At 52.5% G+C, this 24826-nt stretch overlaps 12 protein-coding genes across 12 annotated transcripts; 8 read left to right on the forward strand and 4 right to left on the reverse strand.

Annotated features, from left to right (window-relative positions):
• Positions 1-241: 241 nt before the first annotated feature.
• On the forward strand, positions 242-1806 carry RHO25_007187 (uncharacterized protein; the record flags this gene model as incomplete). Its single annotated transcript, XM_023597956.2, has 2 exons — positions 242-850; positions 907-1806. 2 exons carry the CDS (start codon positions 242-244, stop codon positions 1804-1806), a joined length of 1509 nt encoding a protein of 502 aa, XP_023452474.1.
• Positions 1807-2433: 627 nt separating this feature from the next.
• On the forward strand, positions 2434-3177 carry RHO25_007188 (uncharacterized protein; the record flags this gene model as incomplete). The annotated part of the gene is made up of 1 exon (XM_065602909.1): positions 2434-3177. One exon carries the CDS (start codon positions 2434-2436, stop codon positions 3175-3177), a length of 744 nt encoding a protein of 247 aa, XP_065458981.1.
• A 401-nt stretch (positions 3178-3578) lies between these two features.
• Positions 3579-4637, forward strand: RHO25_007189 (uncharacterized protein; the record flags this gene model as incomplete). The annotated part of the gene is made up of 1 exon (XM_065602910.1): positions 3579-4637. One exon carries the CDS (start codon positions 3579-3581, stop codon positions 4635-4637), a length of 1059 nt encoding a protein of 352 aa, XP_065458982.1.
• Positions 4638-4980: 343 nt separating this feature from the next.
• On the forward strand, positions 4981-5418 carry RHO25_007190 (uncharacterized protein; the record flags this gene model as incomplete). The annotated part of the gene is made up of 1 exon (XM_065602911.1): positions 4981-5418. One exon carries the CDS (start codon positions 4981-4983, stop codon positions 5416-5418), a length of 438 nt encoding a protein of 145 aa, XP_065458983.1.
• A 1001-nt stretch (positions 5419-6419) lies between these two features.
• RHO25_007191 (uncharacterized protein) lies at positions 6420-7978 on the forward strand (the record flags this gene model as incomplete). The annotated part of the gene is made up of 2 exons (XM_023597957.2): positions 6420-7686; positions 7746-7978. 2 exons carry the CDS (start codon positions 6420-6422, stop codon positions 7976-7978), a joined length of 1500 nt encoding a protein of 499 aa, XP_023452999.2.
• Positions 7979-8329: 351 nt separating this feature from the next.
• Positions 8330-11050, reverse strand: RHO25_007192 (uncharacterized protein; the record flags this gene model as incomplete). Its single annotated transcript, XM_023597958.2, has 3 exons — positions 8330-9325; positions 9378-9400; positions 9607-11050. The coding sequence occupies 3 exons, from the start codon at positions 11048-11050 to the stop codon at positions 8330-8332; spliced, it is 2463 nt and encodes an 820-aa protein (XP_023452998.2).
• A 318-nt stretch (positions 11051-11368) lies between these two features.
• RHO25_007193 (mitochondrial 54S ribosomal protein bL32m) lies at positions 11369-11939 on the reverse strand (the record flags this gene model as incomplete). The annotated part of the gene is made up of 2 exons (XM_023597960.2): positions 11369-11532; positions 11585-11939. 2 exons carry the CDS (start codon positions 11937-11939, stop codon positions 11369-11371), a joined length of 519 nt encoding a protein of 172 aa, XP_023452472.1.
• A 351-nt stretch (positions 11940-12290) lies between these two features.
• Positions 12291-13471, forward strand: SPN2 (Septin Spn2; the record flags this gene model as incomplete). Its single annotated transcript, XM_023597961.2, has 3 exons — positions 12291-12426; positions 12527-13089; positions 13139-13471. The coding sequence occupies 3 exons, from the start codon at positions 12291-12293 to the stop codon at positions 13469-13471; spliced, it is 1032 nt and encodes a 343-aa protein (XP_023452752.1).
• Positions 13472-14287: 816 nt separating this feature from the next.
• Positions 14288-15094, forward strand: RHO25_007195 (uncharacterized protein; the record flags this gene model as incomplete). Its single annotated transcript, XM_023597962.2, has 1 exon — positions 14288-15094. The coding sequence occupies one exon, from the start codon at positions 14288-14290 to the stop codon at positions 15092-15094; it is 807 nt and encodes a 268-aa protein (XP_023452751.2).
• Positions 15095-16388: 1294 nt separating this feature from the next.
• Positions 16389-19004, reverse strand: RHO25_007196 (uncharacterized protein; the record flags this gene model as incomplete). The annotated part of the gene is made up of 7 exons (XM_023597963.2): positions 16389-17084; positions 17139-17314; positions 17364-17637; positions 17684-18222; positions 18275-18439; positions 18492-18835; positions 18922-19004. 7 exons carry the CDS (start codon positions 19002-19004, stop codon positions 16389-16391), a joined length of 2277 nt encoding a protein of 758 aa, XP_023452339.1.
• A 575-nt stretch (positions 19005-19579) lies between these two features.
• On the reverse strand, positions 19580-20333 carry RHO25_007197 (uncharacterized protein; the record flags this gene model as incomplete). Its single annotated transcript, XM_023597964.2, has 3 exons — positions 19580-19994; positions 20051-20123; positions 20174-20333. 3 exons carry the CDS (start codon positions 20331-20333, stop codon positions 19580-19582), a joined length of 648 nt encoding a protein of 215 aa, XP_023452340.1.
• A 1852-nt stretch (positions 20334-22185) lies between these two features.
• RHO25_007198 (uncharacterized protein) lies at positions 22186-23681 on the forward strand (the record flags this gene model as incomplete). Its single annotated transcript, XM_023597965.1, has 2 exons — positions 22186-22793; positions 22844-23681. 2 exons carry the CDS (start codon positions 22186-22188, stop codon positions 23679-23681), a joined length of 1446 nt encoding a protein of 481 aa, XP_023452341.1.
• Between the last annotated feature and the right edge of the window lie 1145 nt (positions 23682-24826).

Raw genomic sequence — 24826 nt, forward strand, 5'->3', positions numbered from 1 at the left:
GGAAATGACGAAGTTTGTGGCAGGAAGGAAGCGAGCGGGGCTGCATCTGGACCCCGAGGACGGGAAGTGACTTGCTTGCCTCTGCCGCCAACGTCCGATGGTGATCACTCTGCATGTGCCCACCGGATTATGAAGCAGCAGCCACCCAGCGAAGCAGCAAAAGCAGTATAATAATCGCCTCCCGCCGCCTGCTCACCACCGCCAGCTCCACTGCCAAATCGACACATCAAACGCCTCCGCCATGACCGACTCACCATTCCAGCGCTGCCCGCTGGACGCGAAAGAACAGCCAATCCTCGATCGCGTGCTCATCATCCGCGACCACCTCTCTCTCATGAAGAGTGATCGTTCAACCTACATCAAATCCGCCGATGTTCAGAAATACTATCACCAGCTCATCGAGCAAGTCGAACTTCTCAACCGCATACGAGAAACGAAACGTGACGAGCAAAATCGTGTCGATACCGTCCTCGATGACTGCTTCCGTCTCATCTCTTTACTGTTCCTTACTGTTGGACGTAACCGCGAAGCTCCCGCAATCTACTCCTGCGTAAGTACCGTCGATCGTCTGCTGAATCATTTGCGCGAGGCTGGCTTCTACCTTCCGGCTGATCTGAAGAGCATTGATGAGCATTTGACGAAATGGGAGAGGATGATTGAGAGAGGGAGAGATGAGTTTGGGCACAGTGAGCAGATCCTGACATTGTTGTCGGCGAGGATCGATGTCTGTAAGAGGACATTGGAGGAATTAAAGGTGCCGCTTTCGAATCTGGACGGGGATCTGATGAAAGCTTATCAGAAGTTGGTGAGCATTTTGAGGAGCTTGAGCGCGTGCAATACGAGATCGAGAGTGAGTACTTCGCAGTGTTGTGTGAGGTTGGACATTGCGCTGACAAGGACTTTCAGTTCCCGGAAAGAGAGGTCAAGGACTTCGAGAGACAATTACTGGAGATCCAGGAACAGCTGCACGCTGAACGCGATCCACATGAAGGCAAGACCGCGGAAGAAGTATACGCAGAGAGGTTGCAGTTGATTCAGGATTGCCCGAGCTGTGTCAAGGAACCGGATATGGTCGTCAAAGGTCTGCTCGCAAGATGCTTGCTGTGGGTGGAGATCATCCAGCAGAAGAAGGGCAAGATCGATCCGGATTTCAAGGAGCTGTACGACAAGCTGCTCAAGATCAAGACTGCACTTGATCACATTAACTTCACGCAGGCTTGGTCGCTGCGCGAGACTGACCTTTACGATTTCCAACGACAACTTGATCGCATTGATGAGAGCAGGGTCGATGGAAACTTTGTGGACGCCCAGGGGAAACCAGCCGATCTTCACGCGCAACGAACTCTGTTGTACCTGCTTCGAAAGTCCTACGCGTTGATCTACACGTACATTATCTCTTCGGAGCCTGTGTCAGAAGCTCTCCTCCCCATTTACAATCAGCTGCAGACGCTCAAGCGATGTCTGTTGGAAGTCAAGAAGAACGGAGGTGTCGACTCTCCTCGCGAGCTGTATCCTTACAGCATGAAGATCAACAGCATCGACAACATGAGAAAAGACGGCAAGTTTATGATTGGCGACGACATCCCCGAAGGTCAAGGCGCAGTCTCTGCTCTTCTTGCAGAATGTTTCGATCTGGCGTACGAGCTTCGGAATGAAGCCGACGAGAGGAGCGAGAATCCAGCTCCTGAAGAAGTAAATGGCGTGGGCATCCGCACACAGAAAGACGTCAACCCTGCTGATCCTGACGGCGAGAGCAAAAGCGTTGCAGGCGTTGGTCTGCAGAGAACCATGACTCGCGACGGATAGAATCCTTGCAGAGCACTGAAGAACTGGGGTCGACGCGAGCTGTCGAGTAGCGGGCTTTCAGGCTGCACGCAGGACAGCAGCGACTGAGGCTGCATGAAGTCGCGGCGTCTGTTTGTTCGAGATTGAGTATGGCGTTGTCTGGCGTTGAACGCTAGAGGCTGGGAATGAACTGATTATGCGATACGGCAGACTTCATTTGGAGTCAATGGATGAGTTGCGGTGCGACTTTACCCACTCACGACACAATTCCCTCGAGGCAAACGAATCTTGTGGACTGCTACTGGGCATATGAATGAAAAGCATACAGTATGGTTTGCGAAGTTCGCAACCAGCCCATGAGGCATGATTGAAGGTTAGTTGATTAGTGGTTCTTGTATGTATTTTTCTGGGGTGATGATGATGATTGAGGAAGAAACGAAATGATATTGTCTTTTGCTCAGGCCCCTCTAGTGAGGCTCCGGTAACTGGTTTGTGTGGCTTGTGATATTGTGGTACCAAGATGGGTGCGGTGAATGCAAGACTATCAGCTGCTCTCGCCGGTATCCGCACTTACAACAACAAACCACAATCTCGCCACTGGCGAAGAACAAAACACCCACTGCGCCATTGACTGAGGTAACGAAGAAGATGCCACCAAAGGCAATGAAATCAAAGCGCTCGAATGCTATAATGGCTTGCGGTCCCGACTCGAACTCGGACTCGAACTCGAACTCGCACTCCAATACGAAGTCCCTCGAGGCTCGCCGCCAATTCATTGTTGGTCTTGTTGAGTATGCACCACTATACCACCCACCTTCGTGCGACACCGCCCGACATTCCAAGGAGTCGAGCATGTTCAACCCTTTTGCACATGTCTTTCTAGTCTTTGCGCCCGAACAGACTATCTCGCTGCTTGCCAAAGTGTGCATCAAGGCGAGATGGGCTCCCACACTCCTGACGATCCCCCCGGAGCTGAGGTTGAAAATCTACGAGTTTGCTTTCCAGGATCACTGGGAGGAAAGTATGAAGGGTCCGATGTTTTCTCTCCAGTTGTGCAGCGTTCTGGGTGAACGCTGGAAAGGGGCCCCACCCAAGAAAGACGACATCGTACGCTATCCTCTAGAGCCTCTAATCTTGCGCACTTGCAAGCTGTTCCGCAAAGAGGGTATTGAAGAATACAAGAACTTTCTCGAGAAGGCACTTGATGTCCGGCACTTGGGGAACGAGTGGGACGAGGTTTTTGAGTTCATGGTCATGCGCGCTGAGTACCGTAGATTGACATTCCCTGGGCTCCCTCCATCAGTCCGGGCTCTGGAGGCTAGTGCGCGCAACATCACAGGGCGCTGGAAACAATACGTCCGCTACGCGGAAGGCGGAAAATGCGAAGGCTGAGCTGCAGCGTATGCAGAGGATTGAGCAACGTGCAATGAGGGGTAGAGGTGTGAAAGGTCGCTAAGGGCGATAAGACTCAGATTTCGAGGTCGCAGAAGGACGCGGTGTGCTATTGACGGACAGTCTGGTGGAGAAGATTATTCGGCATTGCAGAGCATAGGGCGAGCAGCGCTCCGGCAACTGGTTGGTGTGTTAGGTGAAGGTGTATGTTACAGTGGGCGTTAGCACGAGGTGAGTGCTGAAGTGAAGCAGAGCGTTTGCTCTTCAGTGCCGGCTTCACTTCATGAACCTTACAAGTAGTTTCCAAACCTGAGCTGATCCTCGCACCCCAATAACCCACAAACTCGCTACTCACGAGCTACACACTTGCCGTGCTAATGGCGAAGGCGACGACCAACAAGATGTCGCCAAAAGCAGAACACCCCACAAGCCAGGCGCCGAAGTACAATCGCTCGAGAAGCAAGTTGTTACTGGAATCGGAACCTCCGACAAGGAGCACCATTGCAGCGTCCACGACAAGACCGACGAAGACGACGCCGCTAGAACCAGAGTTTTCCTCAGACCCATCGACGAATTCAACCCACTCAAACCACGATTTCCACATCATTGCCGACATGGCAGTCGATCGCGCGCCCAGACAACGTCTTATCCCGTTTCGTCCACGCGGTCATTTCATCGCCAGTCTCGTCAAGGTCATGCCACGAGGGCCTCTGATACTCAATGACACTCTCGGTCTGCCGATGATCAGATACAATCATTTCGACCAATTTTCTCTGACATCGGCGACTGAGTATACGATCTCGCTGTTCGCCAAAATATGCATTCACGCTGGAGCAAGTGCGACACTACTAGGCCTGCCGGTGGAGTTGAGATTGAAGATTTATGAGCTTGCATTTGAGGGACATTGGAAGGACCACAAGGATAATAGGCCACTTAGTGCTCGAGAATTATTCATAAATGTTTATGCAGGATGCATGCCGGAGGACGAACTGAAGGCGTGGTCTAAGGACCAGCCAAAGGTGAAACCCGAGCTTGTTGCTCTGGAGCCACCTATCCTGAGGGCTTGCAAACTATTCCGGCAGGAGGGTATCGGAGAGTATCAGAGATTTCTGCAAGTGATCTGTGATGCTCAGCAGGAACGGGAAGCTGCTCTCAGTCGCGACCGGGAGGAACCCTACGATTGCTGGGGGCGCCTTACGGAAATAAGACGCCTTCTTGAAATGGGACTCCCAAAATCCCCAACGAATGAAGAAGAGTGGAGTGCACGAAATGCGGAGAAGGAGCTGAAGCGCCTGCGGAGGGTCGAGCAACGTGCAGCAAAGAAGGCGAGGAGAAGGCCGAAATGCCGCAAGGGTATCAAGAGAAATTCGACTCCAGACTCGATGCCCGCGATCGAAACTGGTGAAGAGTTGGCGAACATACCTGAGGGGAATGACTTGAGGTCATCGCAGGTTGTCTAGGGAGAGGATGTTTTGCCAGGACGGAAGGCCAAAACCCGTTGGGCTTTTGCCATTTCTGGTCAACTCTTTACCGTCAATTTTAGGCACAAGCGCTATAGTGCGGGTGCCTGATAACTTGTACAACTCCAAGATCATGAAGCGTAGCACAAGACCCACCGATTTGGTCGTCTCCACCTTCGGCCCAGCATTTGGCCACGTTCTACTTCCTTATTGACACGATCAGTAGGTACTATCATCAGTGAGTCGAGACTCCAGGACTCCACACCAACGGAAGGCACAATAGTTCAAGACCCAGCTATCAAAGCCACAACATTTGCAGGACGCAGCGCCCGCACTCGCCAACATGTCCATTCTGAAGATTCCGACGGAGTTAAGGGCATCCATCTATGGTTACGTGTTTGAAGAGCACTGGGAGAAACATGGGAGACACGTTCGGGTGGACTCACCTCCAGGATGTCGAATGTCAGATCCCGAACACATCTGGGATGCTGTTGAGCTTCAGAGGGCTAGCGGACCTTCACGTACCAAGGGAAACAAGCGAAACAGCGAATACAGTCGCCTGGATCCTCCTGTTTTGCACACTTGCAAGCTCTTCTACAAAGAGGGTCACGATGAGTACAGAAGGTTTCTGAAAGGAAAGGTTGGTTTCGGACCAGCAGGTCCAGGTGCCAGGAATCGAGCTTGCATAAGACTTCGTCGTTATAAGAAGTGCGGAGCTGGATATCGCTTGGATGGTAGAGAGCCTTGGTTGTATCTGCGGAATCTACGGTTCTCGCGATGATGGAGAGAGCACAGCGGAGCATGTGGAATCCGAGCTGGATTGTCTACGAAAGGCCGATGCGACGATTTTGACGATCCCACCAGAGCTCAGAATGATAATTCGCGAACAGGCCTTCGGAATGCACTGAACCAACCACGCGAGGCACGTATTCGATGAGCCATCCGATCCTTCAGACCCCTTCACGCAAATGCGCTCCACCAACAACATCAGCTTCCGGACATCTCAGGATGCCCAAGAATATTTGCAAGACCCCAGCGAGTTTTTCGGCCTCGAAGCGCCTATAATCAAGACATGCAGGCTATTCCGAAAGGAAGGACTATCAGAGTACAAGAACTTTCTAAGGCGAAGAGGGACACGGAGCCAGAATGGGTGGGTATTTCGCGTTCCCTACGGCGGAGAGCCTGGCGTCACGAGAAGTGTAGTATGTACTTTCAATTATAATAGTGAGACTATTTTGGCTATGAGGCGACAGGATGAATATGGCAAACTTCGCAAGGAATGGTCTCCTTTGGAGTTGGAGAGTGTGAGGTTTGAGCTTGAGCGTTTGCGCAAAGTGGAGAAATGTATCGCAGGAATAGAAGCATCGTGTGGCGAGGTTGTGGGAGAGTGCTCATTGGGACAATTCTGTCGTGGACACTGCAACACCACGTCAGTGCATCTTTCAGTTCGACTCCAGAGAATTTCCCTTTGTTCATATTCGCATCCTGAATCCGGACTGACAGCTTGCCTATTGTGATGCGACAAGTCTTTTAGTGACATGTAAACCTTCCGCATCCGGCAACAAGCCACATTCTTCAGCCAAAGACAATGAAGCATCACCGCTTCTTTGTCTCACACTCCAGCACACATGATCGAGCTCCAAGATCACAATGTCTTCCAACTTCCAGCTCTACCTTTTCCATTCCCTCGGCCAGAGTGCGTATCTCGTACTCGCCACTTCATTACCACCTTGAATACCAAGAATCAACACCACAATGGCCCCTCGAACGCGGTCCACCGCCATGCGCCTCGTTGAAGATGTGTCGGAAGAAGAAGAAGAAGAAGAAGAAGAGGTTCCTTACTCCTCCGACAACGAAATCGACCCAGAGACTGGTGATCCTCTACCTTTCACATCAGCTCACAAACGCAAAGTTGAACGCGAAAACAACTTTCCACCAGGAGCCTTGACAGAAGCGTATCGCTGGACCTTCAAGCACCAACTCCCAAATGTTATCGAATATCTGCGTCTTGAGTTAGAATTAGGAGAGGTGAAGAAAGCAGAACGAAAAGCCGCGATGAGGAAAATAAAGGAGGAGAAGAAGAAGGCTGCGCGGGAGCAAAATAAGGAGTGTGTGATTACTGTGGGCGATAGAGTGGAGGCGATGAGGAGGAGTGCGATTAGGAAGAGAGATGCTCAATCATTGAGCCATGGTAAGGTACCGACTCCTGTGCAAAGAGGTGGAGTGAAGAGAAAAGGGCCGGTGAGGGTGCCGCAAGTTACGGTGCCGTCGGATGATGAAGCGGAGAATGTTGAATTGGCTGATGAGATTGTGGAGGAAGAGGAGGAGGATGATGACGAGGAGATCGAGACCGAGGGCGATGATTTTGAAGAGTTCGCTCCGGAGCCAGTAGACTATTACACCGATGAGGATGAAGACGAGGACGATGACGAGATCGAGGAGATCCCGGCTCCTGCGCCTCGTCCTCGCTTCGATTACGCCGTTCCAGCAGCTTCTGTATATGGCAATCCAACGAGTCTAGGAACCTGGAACCATCCATCAAGCCTGCGTCCTGCTTACCAACCCGGTGTGCCAGGCCCAGCGTACAGGAGCAGATTCTTGCAGCCGAACGTTGGTGGCGGTTCGACTCTGCCAACTCCGCTGTCAGCTCGCAGTCCACTTTTCGGAAACGTACCACGAGCCGATAGCACTACTCTCGGCAGAGGTCTGGGTGCGGCCTCTCCAGTCGTATCCAACAATGGTGGCTTGTTTGGAAGCAGGCCAGTGGCAAGCAGTTATCCGTCTTCGTTCAACGGAGGTGGAGGCAACGGGCTGTTTGCGAATGCCCCAAGCTCTACTGGCGCTACGGTTGGCAGCTACGGTCGTCCAGCCGCAGCCAGAAGCTACGGCGAAGAGTATGGAGATCTTGATGAAGCAACCATCCGAGCTATTCGCGAAGCTCGTCGCGCGCGTGCTGGCAACTATTATGGTGGAAGTCGAGCTCGATTCACGCTTCCCTGCTTCAGCAAAGGCAAGAAGCAAACCCCTGTCGAAAGGAGAGCTGAGCCAGGTACGTAGGATTGCGCCTCACTGTGCGAGTCCATCATCACCATCTAACTCTTGTCATAGGCAAAGTGGACGAGCTAAAGCGCCGTGATGCGATGCGCAAGAATTCGGTTGATCGCCCGCACCTCAAAGGGTCAACCACAGAGTCCAATGTGAAGCGCAGTAATGCCCAACGTATGAACTCGCAGAACCGACCTCACCCTGCTGAAGTGAGATTTCGAAACCCCGATGGAGTCAGAAGGAAGCCAGCTGTGCGATACAAGGATGGAGAGCGGCCGAGGTATTATGTCAATTGACATCTTCTGAGAATGCCCATTGCAGCGGGTATGATATCTTGACCCGAAAGGTAATTCGCTACGTTCGTTATGGCGAGCTCTGAGTCGAGCTTTGAGCAGGTAGACCTGAGCTCGGTAGCTTGGGGCGTACTGTGCGAAATGGTGTAGAAGAGTATGAAGTCTGTCGTATTGTCATCTGTACAACGCACTCGCTTTTTGCAGCTGTGCAACACACCCGTTCTACAGAATATCAGCATCGCGCCATGGGTATCGTAAACGTACATGAAGTCATCGCCAGAGACATTTCTGCGTGGTCCTGTCCATCTATGCCATCAAAGCACCTTAATGCTCCATTTGCTCCCCAGATCTCCATCATGTCCCGCTAGCCTCTCTGTAGAAGCTCAAACCCTTGCCCGCGCCGCCCGTGACGAAGACCTCATTCCTCGCCTTCGGGCCTTGGACCAACCACTTTACACCCCATAAACACTTCTCGCTCTCCGTCTGCGTCGCTACGCATTCCCGTCGCTCCATACTCCACACCTTCACCTTGCCATCGTATCCACAGCTTACTAAGAATTCTCCACTCCAATTCCAGTCCAGACTCGTGATCCAGCTGCCGTGGCCCGTCAAGTTCGCAACTTGCTCCCCAGACTGCGTATCGTAGAGTGCGATAATGCGTGAGTCGCCCGCCGCTGCAAGGAACTTGTTCGCAGGGGAGAATTTTACGCCGCGGACGGGCTTGATAAGACCGGAAAGGGAGTGCGCAAGACGTTTCGTAGAGTTGTTGAAGATGTAGATGCTGCCGTTTTGGTGCCCGGTTGCGGTCATTTCCCCATTGGGCGAGAGGTCGATGGACATGCCAAAAGAGCCCTTAGTCTCATATTGGGCAATTTTCTCTGCCGAACTGGCCGCAGGCGTGATGCTTGAGGTGTCGTAGACATTGACGCGGCCATCTGAAGTCGTTACGGCAAGGTATTGTCCGTTCTCATTTAGAGCGGGAGCCCAGTGCTCGCCGGCATTCTTTTTGTCTGTGATGATTTGTCCCTTTTCTTTCCATGTGTCGGACTCCTCATTGTTCTGCCATAGTTTGAGATCGCCCGCGAAGCCGACTGAGGCAGCGACTTTGCCGTCAAGGCTGGTGCAGATGTGGTGACAGCCCAGTGGGTGGACTTTTTCGAGAGTCTGTACGAGAGGGTACGGATTCTCGTCTTCGGTGCTATCGGCGTGTATTGTCTGTCCTTTTGTGCTGTAAATCTTGATACTCGAGGATCCGGATGCCGTAAGGAGGTGCGAGGGCGTCACGGCGAGAGAGAAGATGTCGGTGGGGTGCGCGTCGGAAATGGTGAGCGTTTGGAGGTATTGCTTCGACTGCACAGCTGATTAGCACAACTCGTTTGTAGGCGACTACATGGTGGCGTACCATGATGGCGACGAGCACAAGCTCTGCACTAAAGTGCAATGGACGTTGTTGCCGAAGTCCAAGTCGACATGTGAAGTGGGATGAAGCTGATGTCACTCGATACGCGTCGAGATCGCGATATCACACTACAGAACAGCAGCACGAATTGGCACTTTGCACTTTAGCTGAATCCAAGGAAGACTGGTATTTCGACTATTCATTCATAGTTGTGTCCTTCTCTGCATCTTACTTCTCGTCCTTCTCGCTGATCCTCCGACACTCGACTTCCTTCGAGGAACACTGTCGCGTTTCATAGGAGCTTCTGGCTCATCCTCCACCGCATCTGAAAACCCCTCGAACTCACTCTCACTCTCTGTCTCTGTTTCCACAGTAGGGTCGTGAGCTTCCAAACAAGCGTCGCGCACACCGTTCAGCACACCTGCCTCCACGGCTTGTAATGCGCTATTCGCGCGATGTTCTGAGCGAGGCGTATTCTGCAGACGACCATGACGTTGTGAAGTTGACCGGTGGTTCACTGGCACTCTCTGGGGCACGCCGTTGAAGCTGCCATATGCCCTTTGCGACGACGGGGCCAGCGGCGCAAGACTGAGCCGTCGAGCAGGTGTTGCACCGCGCAGCGAGAGGTGCCGATTGTGAGAGTAGGCAGGTGGTGTAGGCGCGTGCGGCGGCCCAGACCTGGCATTCGAGAAGCCAGAAATGCTTGGGCGTCTGTAGTTGAACAGCCCTGGCACCAGATGGTTTGTAGAGAGAGAAGTGTCCGCTTGCAAGAAATGTCCGAGCTGGGACATGAGATCTTCGTCAGTGTCAGTCGAGTCACTTTCCGTCACCGTCTCAACTTCAGAGATATCAGATGGCGGGAGCAGCTTGGAAAGCCTGCCGGTCATGGTCGCCGCATAAATACGAGCTCTGCGTCTTGCGTGGGCATTCGCTGGGTCACGCGTTGCATTGCTGTAAGAAGGCGGACTATCGCTGCTGGCACCCCCATTCGCAGGTGGTGCACGCTCAGTGGGAAATACCCAGTTCGAAGGATCGGCTGCTGCGATTGAGTCCGGAAGCCTTGAGTTGTTGTATCGGTCTCCCAAATGTGGCCTTCTGGAGATCGAAGGACGTCGGATCCAAGGATCGCCGAAAGCGCGTTCCTCTGCGAATGTTCGTGGACGTGGCGGAGAATATGGCGGAGGTGTAAAGAGCTCGCCATATGCAGGCGCAGGCCCGCCGACTCGTATCTCTTCCACGATACGCTGCACATTTGGGTCTTGCTGGTATGACTCCAAGACTTCGTACTCATCGAATCCGGTGATCGAAGCCAGCCAGGAATTATGCTCGGTTGTGAACCATGCGGGCAAGCCATGCATCAGCGGCTCACGATTACCATCGGCTTGCTGCATCACCTGTTCAAAAGACGGTCGTGGTCCGGCAGTTGCGTACTCGACCCACATCGGCATATGGAGCTCGAGAGAGGCTGCCATGCGAGAGATGAAGTGATTGCGCGCTGCTTTGCGCAGCTGATCTGTAGTGGGCGGAGCATATCGAAGCTGCGTGAAGAGAGCTCGACCGGCCGCTCGGATCAGGTCCTCGCGCCTTTGGTAGATTTGGATGAGAGTGCCGGAGGGCAGCCCTCTCTCCGCCTCCACAGCGGCATTGTGTGCCTGCGTGAGTATACCTCCGTTCATTGGTATTTCGTTCTGCAGCTCGCTGGGAGCAACGGCATCATAGCCAATCTGAAGATACCCATGTTCAACGTGGATAATGCTTCAGCTCACCTTCTTCGACCTGGTCCGGATTCGGAAGTGCAGCTTGGCTTCTTTGTGATGGCATTCCTCTTGCACTTCGTGAAAGCCACGCGGCAAGTAGGACCATGGCCGTTGTTGAATCTGTCGAATTCCTTTGTACATACCATTGCGGTGTATATTCTCTACAGCTCCTTTCCCTGGAGCGGGTCCCACGGTCCGAACGCCTGTGCTATGCTGGAATGTTGCAAGTTCGGCCTCCTACACTTTTGCGTCCGTCTTTTTATCGTCGTACAAATCTTCCCATCTGTAGGGCTTCCTACCCAAAAGTTCTCGTTCCGCATTGAGCTCATCAAATTTCTTCTCTTTGTCGGCTTCCACCTCTTGCTTTGACTTGAAGCCGTTGGCGAACCATTGCTTGATGCCTGTTGCAAAGTCAGTATCATCGCTTTTCGACCCGAATCGTATCTCGCCTACTGTTCACGCAGTATGGACATAGCACGTGTGCTCGCTTGACCCTCCCACATGCGCTGCACTTGTTCAATGCGGTAACATCCTTCAGTGCCTTGCCTGCCATTTGTCGATGCCGCTTCTTCATGTGGCTCGTCTTCTTCTTAGGCACCGCCTTCAGTATTCCGTCCCATATTTGCTCGAGTAATGATGGAATGGGCACAAGCACGGCAGGTAAAAGGCTTGCGGCTGCTCGAAGTTGCTGTATTTGCTGGAGAAGAGGTATCCGGCGCACTGCCGCTTCTTGTGGAAGGAGACGCGCGCGCACCACCGGGAGGAAGGCCGAGAGGAGAGATGCTGATGGAGCTCGTAACGTCGCCATTGTGTCGATGTCGTCGGCGCTGTGTTTCGTGTGCGGTGCTGTCACTGCGTAGCAGCTTCATCACGGGCGGGCAGATCTGCAGCGCGCTTGATTCTGCTAATAATGCTGCATAAATGGCGGCCGCTTCCTCGTCGTGTGATTGGCGGTGGAGGTCGCGGCTTCCCCTGTCGGACCCCTTGAGCTTGGACACGTCCGCACTTTCTCCATCCCGCTCCTATACCATTCGCAGCAGGAACACCTCCCTCGACCCGTTAACCACATCGCCTTGCCATCGCCGTCGCTCGCTGAATTCACTCCGCCCGAAACACCCACCGCCATCTCCTCCGGACACCGCCCGCACCGCCAGCGACCATGGCTGCCGCGACGATGAATGCGCAGCAGCCCCAGAGCGTGTTTCCCAAGAGCCACGTTGGTTTCGACAGCATCACCACCCAGATCGAGAAGAAGCTGTTGAAGCGCGGGTTTCAATTCAACGTCATCTGTGTCGGTACGTCAAACACATCACCATGCTGCACATTTGCGCCTGGAAGCAGACTTGGCATTCACCCATTGGGCGATGAGGAGCTAACACCCGTCTTCACGAATAGGTCAAACCGGTCTCGGCAAGTCGACTCTCATCAACACCATTTTCGCATCGCACCTCGTCGACAGCAAGGGCCGTCTCACACCCAACGAGCCTATCCGCCAAACCACCGAGATCCACCCAGTTGCACATGTCATTGAGGAGAACGGTGTGCGTCTGCGCCTGAACATTGTCGACACTCCTGGCTATGGCGATCTGGTCAACAACGACCGCTGCTGGGATCCTATCGTCAAATACATCAAGGACCAACACAGCGCATACCTGCGAAAAGAGTTGACTGCCCAGCGTGAGCGATACATTCAGGACACTCGCATTCACTGCTGCCTGTACTTCATCTCCCCAACTGGCCACTCTTTGAAGCCAATTGATATTGTCGTGCTCAAGAAGCTGAGTGAGACGGTCAATGTCGTGCCTGTCATCGCCAAGTCTGATAGTCTCACTCTGGAGGAGAGACAGCTGTTCAAGGACCGCATCAAGGAGGAGTTTGCTTTCCACAACATCCGCATGTACCCCTACGAGAATGAGGAGTACGATTCGGAGGAGGCGGCAATGAACTCCCAGATCAAGGTATGGCAGCTTCTACGCCTTGCGCTGTAAGCTCTACTGACTTCAATAGTCCATCATTCCATTCGCAGTTGTCGGCAGTGAGCGCAACATCAACGTTAACGGCAAGACCGTGCGTGGCCGCCAGAACCGCTGGGGAACCATCAACGTCGAGGACGAGAAGCACTGCGAATTTGTCTATCTCCGCGACTTCCTGACGCGCACACACCTGCAGGACCTGATCGAGACCACTTCTCAGATCCACTACGAGTCTTTCCGTGCCAAGCAGCTGCTCGCACTCAAGGAGAGCTCCGCCCAAGTGCACGGTGGTAGCCGGCCCATCTCCCCAGCAGCCGACCGGGAGCTCAGCAGACAAAGCCAGCGCATGACCATGAACGGGTACTAGACATGCTTCCATTTCAAAAATGATACCCAGCACTTGGAGCATTGATAATTTACTCTCTTTCACCTTGCGTGGCTTTTCTGACTTTGCTTGCTGACATGGGGTGCAAGACCGCAGCCGAATATGGGCAAAGTGCGACTGCCGGTGGACAGTGCTCCTCCACCACCACCGCCAGCTGCTCACGCAGCCCCTCCGAGCATTGCTGGATCGCATGGCACGCCAAATCATACTCGTGGACCTGCCAGCCAAGGATAGACTTCTGATGCTGCAAAGTTTGTGGAGTATTGAATGGAACTCTCTTTACTTTCATGTCTTTATACTAGGGATCGGGTGCTTGATGTGACAAGAAAAAGAACAGGAGCCGCAGCAGGGCGACGGTACGGCGATTGTCATTTTACACTGATACCAACCACGGCAAAGCATATCTCTTTTGTCAGGAAATAACTAGTGATCTTTGTTGAAAAGCGTGGAGTATGCTGGGAGTGTGTAATAGCATGATATCTTGATAGTGTTTTGTCAGAATGGAGACCAGTTTCTCGTCAGCCCCGTGCGGCAGGTGTTTCTCAAGTGAAGTGTCGCGTTCAGGAACGGTTGCGTGGGCCTGGACCTCAGTTGCGACGACCGGGATCCACGACTGTTTGTCTCTTCGCCTGCCCGTTGCGCTTCACTTCCTGATGCCTGCAGCTAGGCCCACCAGATAACGCACACCGACTGAGTCATGCGTCAGCCCTGCCGACTTGCTCAAGAGCGCTTCCGCACAATGAAGAATTACCACCATCACGTACATTAGACAAGATGGCGCGCCGCGTTGCCCCCAGAATGCCACTGGGCGAGCTCAACCCCACTACATACTACACGAAAGATAGAAGAGGAGAGACTGACAATTCGCTCAACAAAGTAGCACTCGCCGCCACCTTACCGACCGAGTCGACATACAACATACAGTCAAAGGCAACGCACATGTTCATCGAGGAGATTTCAGCCCTCATCTCGCCACTCCTCCGAGAAGCACAAGAACCTACATCACACAACAGGAAACCGCGACAAATCTTCGATCCCTTTGCTCGAGATTTTTTGTTGAGCGCTCCAGAGAGAACCATCAAGCTACTCGCCCAGCTCTGCGTCTCGCCACCACTACCATCATCCGAGAACAAGAAGGCGGGAATATTCGATCTGCCCGCGGAGATCCGTCTACAAATCTACAACGAGTGTTTCGAGCAGCGCTGGGAGGACTATCGCACGACGCAGCAGCGCACAAGCAAGCACGATTATCTTCCGCCACCTCTTTCGACTTCAGCATGGAAAGACGCTGTTGCTGCTGCTACGGAGCCGCTTGAGCCGGCTATTTTGCGTGTCAACAAGTTGGTTAGACAGGAGGGTTTGGGAGAATATGGCAAGTTCTTGGAGAAAGAAGTCATCATTTTGAGAGTCAAGGAACGAGAGCTGAAGAAGAAAGTTCGGGAGGAGAGGAAGCATTTGGCACATCTTTGGGCAGGACAGAGCTCGTACATGGGCGTGAGAATGTTGGATTCGCATGCGGAGAAGGTCGGCGTGCGTGAGGCGAGGGTGGGAATGGAGAGGGAGATGGGGAGGCTGGAGAGGACGGGGTGGTTGGAAATGAAGTGATTGCGCTTGGAGAGAAGTGAGGAGAAGTGAGCGTCCTCTGCCGTGAATGGCAGATAATAAAAGTAATTGATTTCTCGTGAACTGACGACTCGTTTCTTGCTTCAGTTTCAATGTATTTGTGACTCTGTCGTGAATGACTCTGGATCTTGAGATGCCTCTGTGGTCCTGCGTAGGGAGACCTTGACCGCGCATACACAAAGAAATGGCGCGAGAAGCCTGACGAATGTCACTGCTTCCGGATCTCTGGACGTTTCTGTGGCGGTACATGTGGGAAACTTCGAGGCGAGTGAATGGAGAGAAAGTGTAAGATGGTTGATAAATTGTCGCGTTCTCCGTATAACTGAACGCTTCTGTGGTCATAGATATGGAAATCTCGATATCGAATAGACAAAGGTTGTGGCATGGACTCAGGAAAACTGCCGCTGTCTCTCGATTTCTGGTTGCCTCTGTGGCCCTAAATGTAGACAGTTCGACCTCCAGCACATAGAGCGATGCCGTGAGGAATCCAGTGTACTCTCGTCGACTCCAAAGTTGGAATTGTTTCTGGGGCCAGGTGTATGATAATCTTGATCGCGAACGAATAAAGCCATAACCTGAGAAGGCCGATGAGCTTATGCAGTCTCTGTGTCTGGAAATGTTTCTTTGGCCGTGTGAAGGAGAAAGGTGATGGTGAAAGCTTATCATGATGGTATGAGTTGTCCGGTGGACTCATGCGTTCTCCAAATGTTGTGATGTTTCGGTGGTAGCATGTGCGGGGTCTCTGACCGTGAATGCATACAGAGATATCCTGAGGCGCCGTATGTGTTTCATCTCGGGAGCATCTAGTTGCACGAAGGGGCAAATGATGCAAGTGTCTCCAGGGTTTGGCACCTTTCTCAGGCGGTATATGTAGAAACATTGATTTTGTATGCATGGAGAGATAGCAGGATAAGTTTCGTAAAAGTCTCACTTTAGAGTTAGTGGATCGCACGATGGGATGTCTCTCTTACTCGTTTCAATATTTCGAAGCCTTCTCTGGCATCAGGCGTGAATGTGCCGACTGTGAATGCACAGAGAGAGCATTGGAAGCTTAGAATGCCGCCACGAGTGTTTCTAAGCTTCGAGATCCTACTCTGGCATCAGAGGTAGGCATGCCAGGCGAAAAGGCAGAAAGATAGCATCGGAAGGCCTGTCGAACATACCACTACTCCAAAGTTCGGCGGCTTGTGTTGGCGCTTGAGCTGAGAAAGTCAATGGCGGAAGATGTTGTGGTAGGCAGAAGCAGCGAAATTCGATAAGCCGATTCTGTATGTTCTTACAATCCGTTCCCTTCGATCGGACCTAGCAAGAACGAAGGATCGAAATCATTGGTCTCCAATTGTGCTGCCAGCTCCAACATCAATTCCGGCTGTCCAGATTGTCCCATATCATAAAGCGGATCCCATGGCATATAGAACGCATTCGAGTCTGCTGCAGTACTTGTCTCTCCTTCATGCAGCGATGTCATGTTATCAGAGCCTGCTGCTTGTGTCGTGGTAGCTCCATCTTGTTGCTCTTCTGTATGCCACGACATCGTCATGTTGGAGTCATTTGGTCCCGGCACGATTAGTGGCTCCTGCGTCCTCACAGGATCAAGCAAACGATGCAAAGCCTCTAATTCTGCTTTCCTCAATGGAGCCACGACATTGGACTTGGATGTCATTTCATCCAAGATGAAATTCAATGTTGTGCTCCAGCTGGGGTCGGGAATGTAGGATGGTAGGAGGGAACCCAGGATAGAGAGAAGCATGCCAGATGCGAAGGCGTATTCGAGTTGGAAGGGGAGGAAGGTCTCGAGCAGGCCACGTTCTGTGAGGGATTTGAGCATGAGGATGATGGTTGTGGCGGACTCGGCTGAGGCGTGGAGGAGGGCAGATATGGGAGTGGCGAGCTGTTGCGGCTCCGACGTCGCGGGTGGAAGACTGAGCACCAACAGCCACATGATTAGGGGGCGGGTGGCAAGGACAATGCACTTGGATCGGTGTTAGTGGAGCCCCTGTGGACCTGGACTTGCTGGAAGACTTACGTGGTGGTACGAGAGCATCACGCGTCTCAGCATGTGAGGCATCTCCGTCTTCGAAGGCTGGTTCAGTGCGTTGACTACACTTTCGATTTCATGAGATACTTCGGCCAGTCGGTGGAGGATCCAGGTTGTATTCTTGACGAATGAGGCGCCGAAGCTTTCATCTACGCTGTATAGTGCTGTTATCCTGGTCAGTGGCTGGCGTTGTGCGCAGAAGAATCGACTTACTAGTGCATGTCGTCGCAATGAGACGTGATAACCGCACCCGAAGCATGAGAGCCTTATCCAGAATTGAATTTTGTCTCTCGGGCGCCATGAATGCAGCGACATCATCTTCGGAGCCAGGTGTGATGGCGCCCATTAGGGACGACAGCTCTCGGTCGAGCACGTAAATCACCCAAAAGACTTTGTGACATCGTAACGAGAATTCTGGACTGATGACATCGTCAGGAATATGTAGGTGGATCCCTTCCACATAGCATAATCTCAGAGCTTGGCCAATCTGGACTTGTTAATTCGAGCCATGATGTTTCGTCAAAATGACTTACATATTGGTAAGCAGTGACCCGCATGTCAATCGATTGGAAGTATAATGCAACCAGTGCCAGAACCTCAATCGAATGCATGCCTTCTTCATGCAGCGTCGCAGCATCAGGTAGTAAGGCCATGGCGCGAGCTGCGAAGTCACTGCCCGGTACGGGTGATCGGCCGGGATGGCTCAATAGTGCTTTCCCGTAAGCCAGAATGAGTAGGTATTCCACGAACCATAATCGCTGTTCAGTCGCGACCTGCCAGGGCTCACGATGGAATCTTTCGAAGTGACTCATGAAGCTCGCCTCATCCATGATTCCGAAGAGTTCTCCGAGCCGGAACTTCACGGAATTGTACAGATACAAGGCATAGTCGGCTGCGGGAAGATCGTTCAGGTCGCCAGGCTCAACAGCAGTCTTCGTCTCCCATCGGAGTCGAAAGGCTGTGCCGTCGTTGTTGAGTAGCGCGGAGTCATCATGAGTACCTGGAGAATGGGGTCCGAGAAGGAACAATGCTCGTCGACAGAAGGCCCAAGTCGAACTTGGCCCGAGATACCCTTTTCTCTTCATGTTAGAGAAGAGACGTTATATTGACTGGAAGACACTCACGAGGTCGGCCACAGGTATCGCGTACATATGGGAGAGTTCTGCTAACCAGCGGGTTGTGTATTGCAAGTAGACCAGAGGCGTTCTCGTTCACAGTGGCCGAGCTTGACCTGTCTGTAGAATTGACAGGAATCTGCACTGCCGCCGCTGCAGCTGATGATGCTTCTGCTGTAGCATGTGTTAGCTTGTATTCTTGCGTTGTTGGGTCAGCCACATTTACCAAGCGCATCTAGGCTTCGCGAACCGTGCCGCGAATTTTCTGGTTGCGCATTTGGCGCTTCAATGACGCCGTGGCCATCATTGTGCTCTTGCTCCTGCTGTGTAGCATTTGGTACATTCGGCGGCGAGCTCGCTGATGGCCCAGTGAATCCACCGACATTCCTCGCTGACGACTGCGAAAGTCTCGCCCGGGCCACCCTCCGTTCGAGATCCTTGAGGTATCGTTCTGGAACCGAGACGTGCGGCTCATCGGACGGGAAAACGCACGTGTCTCTTCGCCGCGCGCACCGCGCACAGGGCATCGAGCCCGAACACTTGATCTTTGCTTGTCGGCATTGTTTGCATCTGCGAATCGGATTTCGGTGTAAGAGTCCGAGACGATACCGGTCTGTGTGTGCGAAGTCGGCTTCAGCGGGGATGATCTGACTTACGCTCGCGGGGTCCTTCGTGGGACCCTCAATCTTTTCTCCGGAGGCTCGATGATCTCGTCGTCGATTGCGCTTTCGTCTTCCATCTTGCTGATATTTTGGTTGGCGGCATGGTCGTCGTGGCGGTTCTCAGGTGAGGTGAGGTGAGGCTAGCGCTCTCTAGTGCGGGGCTCCCGTCTCGTCGGCCTCGATAGCCGAAGTACTATCGACGTAGGCACGATGCTGACAATTCCATTTACTTCTGTATCGATTGTATCTGGTAAGAACGATTCAATGGATTGGATGCCGCGTTTTGGAAATCTGGTGCAGGCGAGAAGCTTTTAGTCAGAAATTCTGCAGAAGATGCTCAGAATCTCTCCCATCCTTACCTTTCGCCTAAGGTAATTGTAGCCAGCGACACAAGTACCTGTCGCAACGAGTAGCGTAAGAACCGGGCCTTCGCATGTGAGACACATAGATCGCCATGTTTAAATGTATCTCTATTCTATCGGTTTTGAAATTAACCTCCGGCCCGAGCCAAGAACATTGAGGAAATCGTTCAATCGTTTCAAGCATGCGATCGACTGGCTCTGATAGCGTAGCATCGAGTAGTTTTCCCATGCCAGTATATCAACTCAGCAAGCAGCAACCCTTACACCTGCCCGATAAGCTTGAGCGTAACCTAAGACAAAGTAACCGAAGCGCTACCCGAACCGCTCCAAGCCTCAGTAATGAAGCTCATGGTCCCGAAGTTCTTGTTGGCAAAACCATGTTTGGCCCAGTGGCTGAAGTGTTCTCCAGTATTGATAGTACCAGATGTACGCATGCCCTGCCTGACAGAGAAGAACTGTTTGAACGTTGCTGTACCATGAATGGAGGGCTGATTCGTGCGGATGTTGCTGCAAACCTTGTAACTCGAAAGGCCGTCAGCGGACTTGAAAGTGACGTGCTGCTTCGCGGTTTTATCTGCGCAAGGGTCGTAGGTGCCGAAGCTCTCGACAACATAGTACTCCGTTAGGGGATTCTCAAGCCAACCGTACGCGCCGAAGAAAGAGCCGCTGTTAACAGGACTGTAAGTACCAGAGTATTTAATAGTTCTAGTTGAGATATTAGTATCGGTAGCACCGGAACACTTGAGAGCAGATGAGTGTACCGAGGACCGCCCCGTGACCAACCAAGCCCGGTGACAAAATTGGTTCCTCCTGCCCATTTCACACTGTATGTTCCTGGAGAGGTGTCAGCATTCGTTCGTTACATTAAGCTTCAGACTTCTTACCTTGGGCCTGGTTGTACTTGAATTGTGCGGCATTGCCATTGTAGTTCTGCACATAATCGAAGTTGGCGCTCTGCGCGATGTCGGCGCTCTGCTCCAGTGGCACGGCAGCGGTGAAAGCTCCGCTCGTATAGGCGAGGAGTGTTGCAATGATGAACTTCATGATGGCCGGGTTCGAGTTCGTAGATCCTAGATACTGCAACTGTAGAAGCTGATGAGTGAACTTGCTACTGATCACATACCAAACGCGGTGAGTCTTTATATACCTGTTTCATCCCTAAGATGCCTTATCTTCATTGGCACCGGATGACCTCGCGAAACCAGATTATGGTTTCTGGTCTTGCATCTTCGTATGCCTCGTATGAGTTGGGTTCGTTCTGGCGCACGCTATCGGAGTATTTCATGAGGTCCACAAATAGCGGCCTAGTGACAGCCTCAAGCCTGCTACACTGCGCTCTTGCACGATTTTACCGGCCGTAGTGTGGACGCCGTCCAGTTCAGCAAGCATTGATGTTTGTGGGAACCCTGGAAGTGGACATCGCACCGAATCAGCAGCACCTTCATGCGGCCACTTTGTCCGTGATTTGTTAGGGCTTCCTTTCAGTGAGAAGTAAACGTTGCTGTAGAGTGCAGTGCGTATCTGGATTAAGCCTCCGCTTCAAGCTTGGCGAAGGTCAATGTCGTTCCAGGGTGTATTAATAGAGCAGCAATGGGGGCTGATGTAAGATTCGGCGAGTTTTCGACCAACTGCGGAACGGGCTTCTTCCTACAGCGAGATCTTAAGTTCGAGTTTGTGAGGATATATCGGCGTTGTTGGAAATTCCTTGATGGCATACCTGCATTGAGCAGTCCGTAGCCTGGTCCATAGCCAGGGCTGCCATTTCTATGCAAAGAGTGAGAGCTCGTGCCGGCTTACTACCCTGTCAGCTTCCGCAAAGTGGTTCATTCGAGTCGCGGAACAAGGTGCTCCGTTCTGTATGCCAGACGAAGACTTGGCGAATTTCGAGGCGCATTCGCTTTGTAAATGCTGCCGAAGCAGGCACAGTTTCTATCATTCATGCGTGAACAGATCCAGATCACTGCAGGGCCAGACGTCTTGAGACATACGATGAGTAGAGCTCGATGATGATGCTGCTGCCTTGAGGTTTGTCAATTCAGATCGTTGCAGTCTGATCAGTTGCGTCAAGAGATTCCAGTCAGAGTGAAACCCTACGCTGTGCTGAGAAAACTGTAATCACAAAGCGCATAAACTGTTGCCGGTCAGCACACAATGCAGAGGCCATTCGTGTTTATTAAGCTTGCTGATGAGAGCTTCGTGCAAACTTTTGCATTCTGGAACTCTTCTTGTGCGTCCCTCCATCGTGGACCATAGGTGCTGCCGTGATCCGATTTCACGGAGAAGAATTGGCATTGTTTTAATCAGGCCGATCGCGAACCATTGGGTGATTGGTGTGCGTGAAGGTTGTCACGTGTTGAAGAGTGATTGCCCACTGCCAACGCGGCGCACGGTTGCTATGCCAAGAGGTGAGACGTCGACTTCACCTTCAACTTTACTTCTGTACCTCGTCTTTGCCATTGGCGTTACATCAACAAAGACGACGCCCATCATTTCTTGATATCTCAATGAGACCCGAAGATGCATTTATGCCCTTGAATACAGTCATCCTTCCCTGACGCGAGTACAAATATGAATAATTGGACAGCAGTACCAGACCAACGCGGGCGTGGACGCCGGGCACTTTGCGGGCCCGAGTATCAGAGCCACCAGTGATGAGGAGTTGGGCGCTGATAGCTTATCATACTGCGAGGCAACATGATACGAGCTGGGAACGCAGTGCGAGAGCTATCGTCGCACTTCAGTTCCGTCCAACTAGAGCTCCCAAACAGGCAAGTAGGACCTGGGCCGCCGCTTGCCGCGCGGACCCATGTTGCACATGATCAGATGCTATGACTTGACATTACAATCAACTCTCAGGCATTGAGATCTTCTTCAACAGGTCGTCTCACGCTCGAAAATGACACCTAAGCTGGCAATGTATCTTGGACAGCGTGTCCGAATCAGCGCATTCCAATGTTTGCAACTCCCATTGACTCGCAGTATCTCGACACAAGGCCGCAACAGACATAGTACCACCGCCAGTCATGACACGCAATTTACAGTCCAGGATCCGATGACTGGAGCGGGACTGCCGTCAGCAAGACCATCACACCGGCCATTGAAGAGTCTTCCGCTACCTGCCTTGCTGAGGACGATCTTTCTGGGTCAATTATTTGCCAGTCCGGCCCTCTCAAATCTGGGAATGGGCATGCTAAGCCGCCTCGCAAGTACACGCAGCGCTTTGCTCGATCCCGACAGGAACGTTATTCTCAATAAAGTGCTACGAGCATTGGTGTACAACCACTTCTGTGCAGGCAATGAACAGCGGGAAATCGTGCCGGTCTTGAATCGTCTCAAGGCGTCCGGATATGCTGGAGTGATCCTCCAATATGCTCGCGAGATTGTTGCTCATGGTGCTGCCGAAAGCTCGAAGGTCGATCTGTCTTCCAAACATATTCAAATGTGGCTGGAAGGCAACCTCAAGACTCTGTCGTGCCTCAGCAAAGGTGACTACATGGGCATGAAGTCAGTATAACGGTTGCTCAATCTCTGCTTCTCTGCTGATGCATTTTCAGATATACCGGGGCTGGCCAAAGCATAGCCGAAGCCTTGAAAGCGGGCGACGAACCTCCAGCGGAATTCAGTGCTGCTCTGCACAAGATAATGAGAACAGCCCAGGAACAAGGCACACGGATCTTCCTCGATGCAGAGCAGCAAGTGTTCCAGACCACGATCGATCGCTGGACGGTCGACCTGATGCGACAATACAATGTCAATGGCGAAGTGCTCGTGCTCAACACGTACCAAGCATACCTAAAAGCAACTCGAGGCATTATTCGTGATCATTTGAAGCTCGCACAACAGGAGGGTTGGGCATTGGGAGTGAAGCTCGTACGAGGGGCTTACATTCTGCACGACATTCGGTCACGTATTCACAATACGAAAGCCGATACAGATGCCTCGTACAATGGAATTGCGCAGTCACTACTCACCCGATCTTACGACGATATCGGACCTGGGAACTTCCCTAAAGTCCGCACATTTCTGGCTGGGCACAACGCAGAATCAATTCAAAGAGCCGCGAAACTCCACAAAAGTCTCGTTCTGCAAGGACACAAGCCGGACACCCTGGAATTCGGCCAACTATATGGAATGGCAGATCACGTCAGTGGAGAACTACTATTGCGCGTCGAAGTCGCGAGGGAGGCCGCGAAACATTTGACCGGTGAGGAGGCGGAAACGCAGAAGCAAGTCGCACCGCGAGTCTTCAAGTGTGTGCACTGGGGATCCGTGCGAGAATGTCTACACTTCTTGACACGAAGGGCCGCGGAGAATCAGGGTTCGTCGGACAGGCTGCGGGATGGTCTGCTGGAAGCCAGACGAGAGCTCTGGGCACGGCTGCGTGCGAATTAGTACGACATTGATGATGAACTTGACGACAGCGTTTAATGATATCCAATTATGATGATGATGAGCACAAGCGCCATCTCCTCTATGACACGCAGAATAGTGAGGGGTGGCGGATAGCTATGCGTACCTACGGGCCACCATCGCGATATACTCGGCATCCAAAGCCGCTGAGGGGAAATCGGTCTCGATTGCGGGCGAACGTACACCCGATGTTTCACCGCAGGCAGGCAGTTCTAGAATACTGGCCGCTGGCTCCCCAGAGGTCTCTGATCATGTCTTGTTCGTCTCAGGCTATCAACATTCCGTGAGCAAGTCACGTTGTGGTCGAGTCGAGTAAGAGGCTGGAGATTCTTGGCGCGGACCCAGCTCCTTCCTTCACGGTAGCGTTTTCGTGCACACGATCCTAGCATATTCCAAGAATGTTTTACGCATCTGTTTGAGAGTCGAACTCATTGTTCGCCTTCTCAGGCCTCTTCAACTTCGGCTGCCGGGGCATTGCAAGCCTTTTAGCTCGGCCCGGATCAGCTGAAGTGCCTCAGGTTGCAGCAGTTCCGAGGGATCCGCGCAAGCCTCTCGTTCATTGTCGGTGACCGCTGGAACAGGCCATCGACCGAGACCAGAGTACGATGGTACTGCAACGACGACGAGAGGTTCGTTCTAGCTTCACACCCTCGTCAGCACGCTGAATCCTCTTCTGAGAAGAGGGTCTTTGTGCGTCCTCAGCTTCGGGCCCGAATGCAGATAAGGCATATGCGGTGAGGTTATCTTCTGGAAAAGTGAGTCTGTGACACCCTTCAGCTTCGGGGGACTTGCAATCGGTATGTTCTCGACCCTCTGAGCAGGCAATATCTCGGGTCAATCTTGACCAGAGGACCACATGCCTTCCCCAGACCCCAGACAAGGAATGTCGATGCCGCGTCGGTGCCAAGATTTTGAGAAACTCGAACGATCCAAAAGTGTATGTCGTCCGAAGCCTGCACGTTTCTGCAGACTGTACACAAGCAACCAACACAGCCCCCGACGAAGATCTCTCTTTGCATAAGTCTTGTACCGCGGAGTCATGCCCCCAAACCACAAATCATTATCCCCCAAAAGCGAGAAACGCCAATGCTCACGTAGGCCAAGACCGTGACTTCCGCCCCGACACG

Source organism: Cercospora beticola, chromosome 4 (genome assembly GCF_033473495.1).
Source record: "Cercospora beticola chromosome 4, complete sequence".
NCBI classification, from domain to species: domain Eukaryota; kingdom Fungi; phylum Ascomycota; class Dothideomycetes; order Mycosphaerellales; family Mycosphaerellaceae; genus Cercospora; species Cercospora beticola.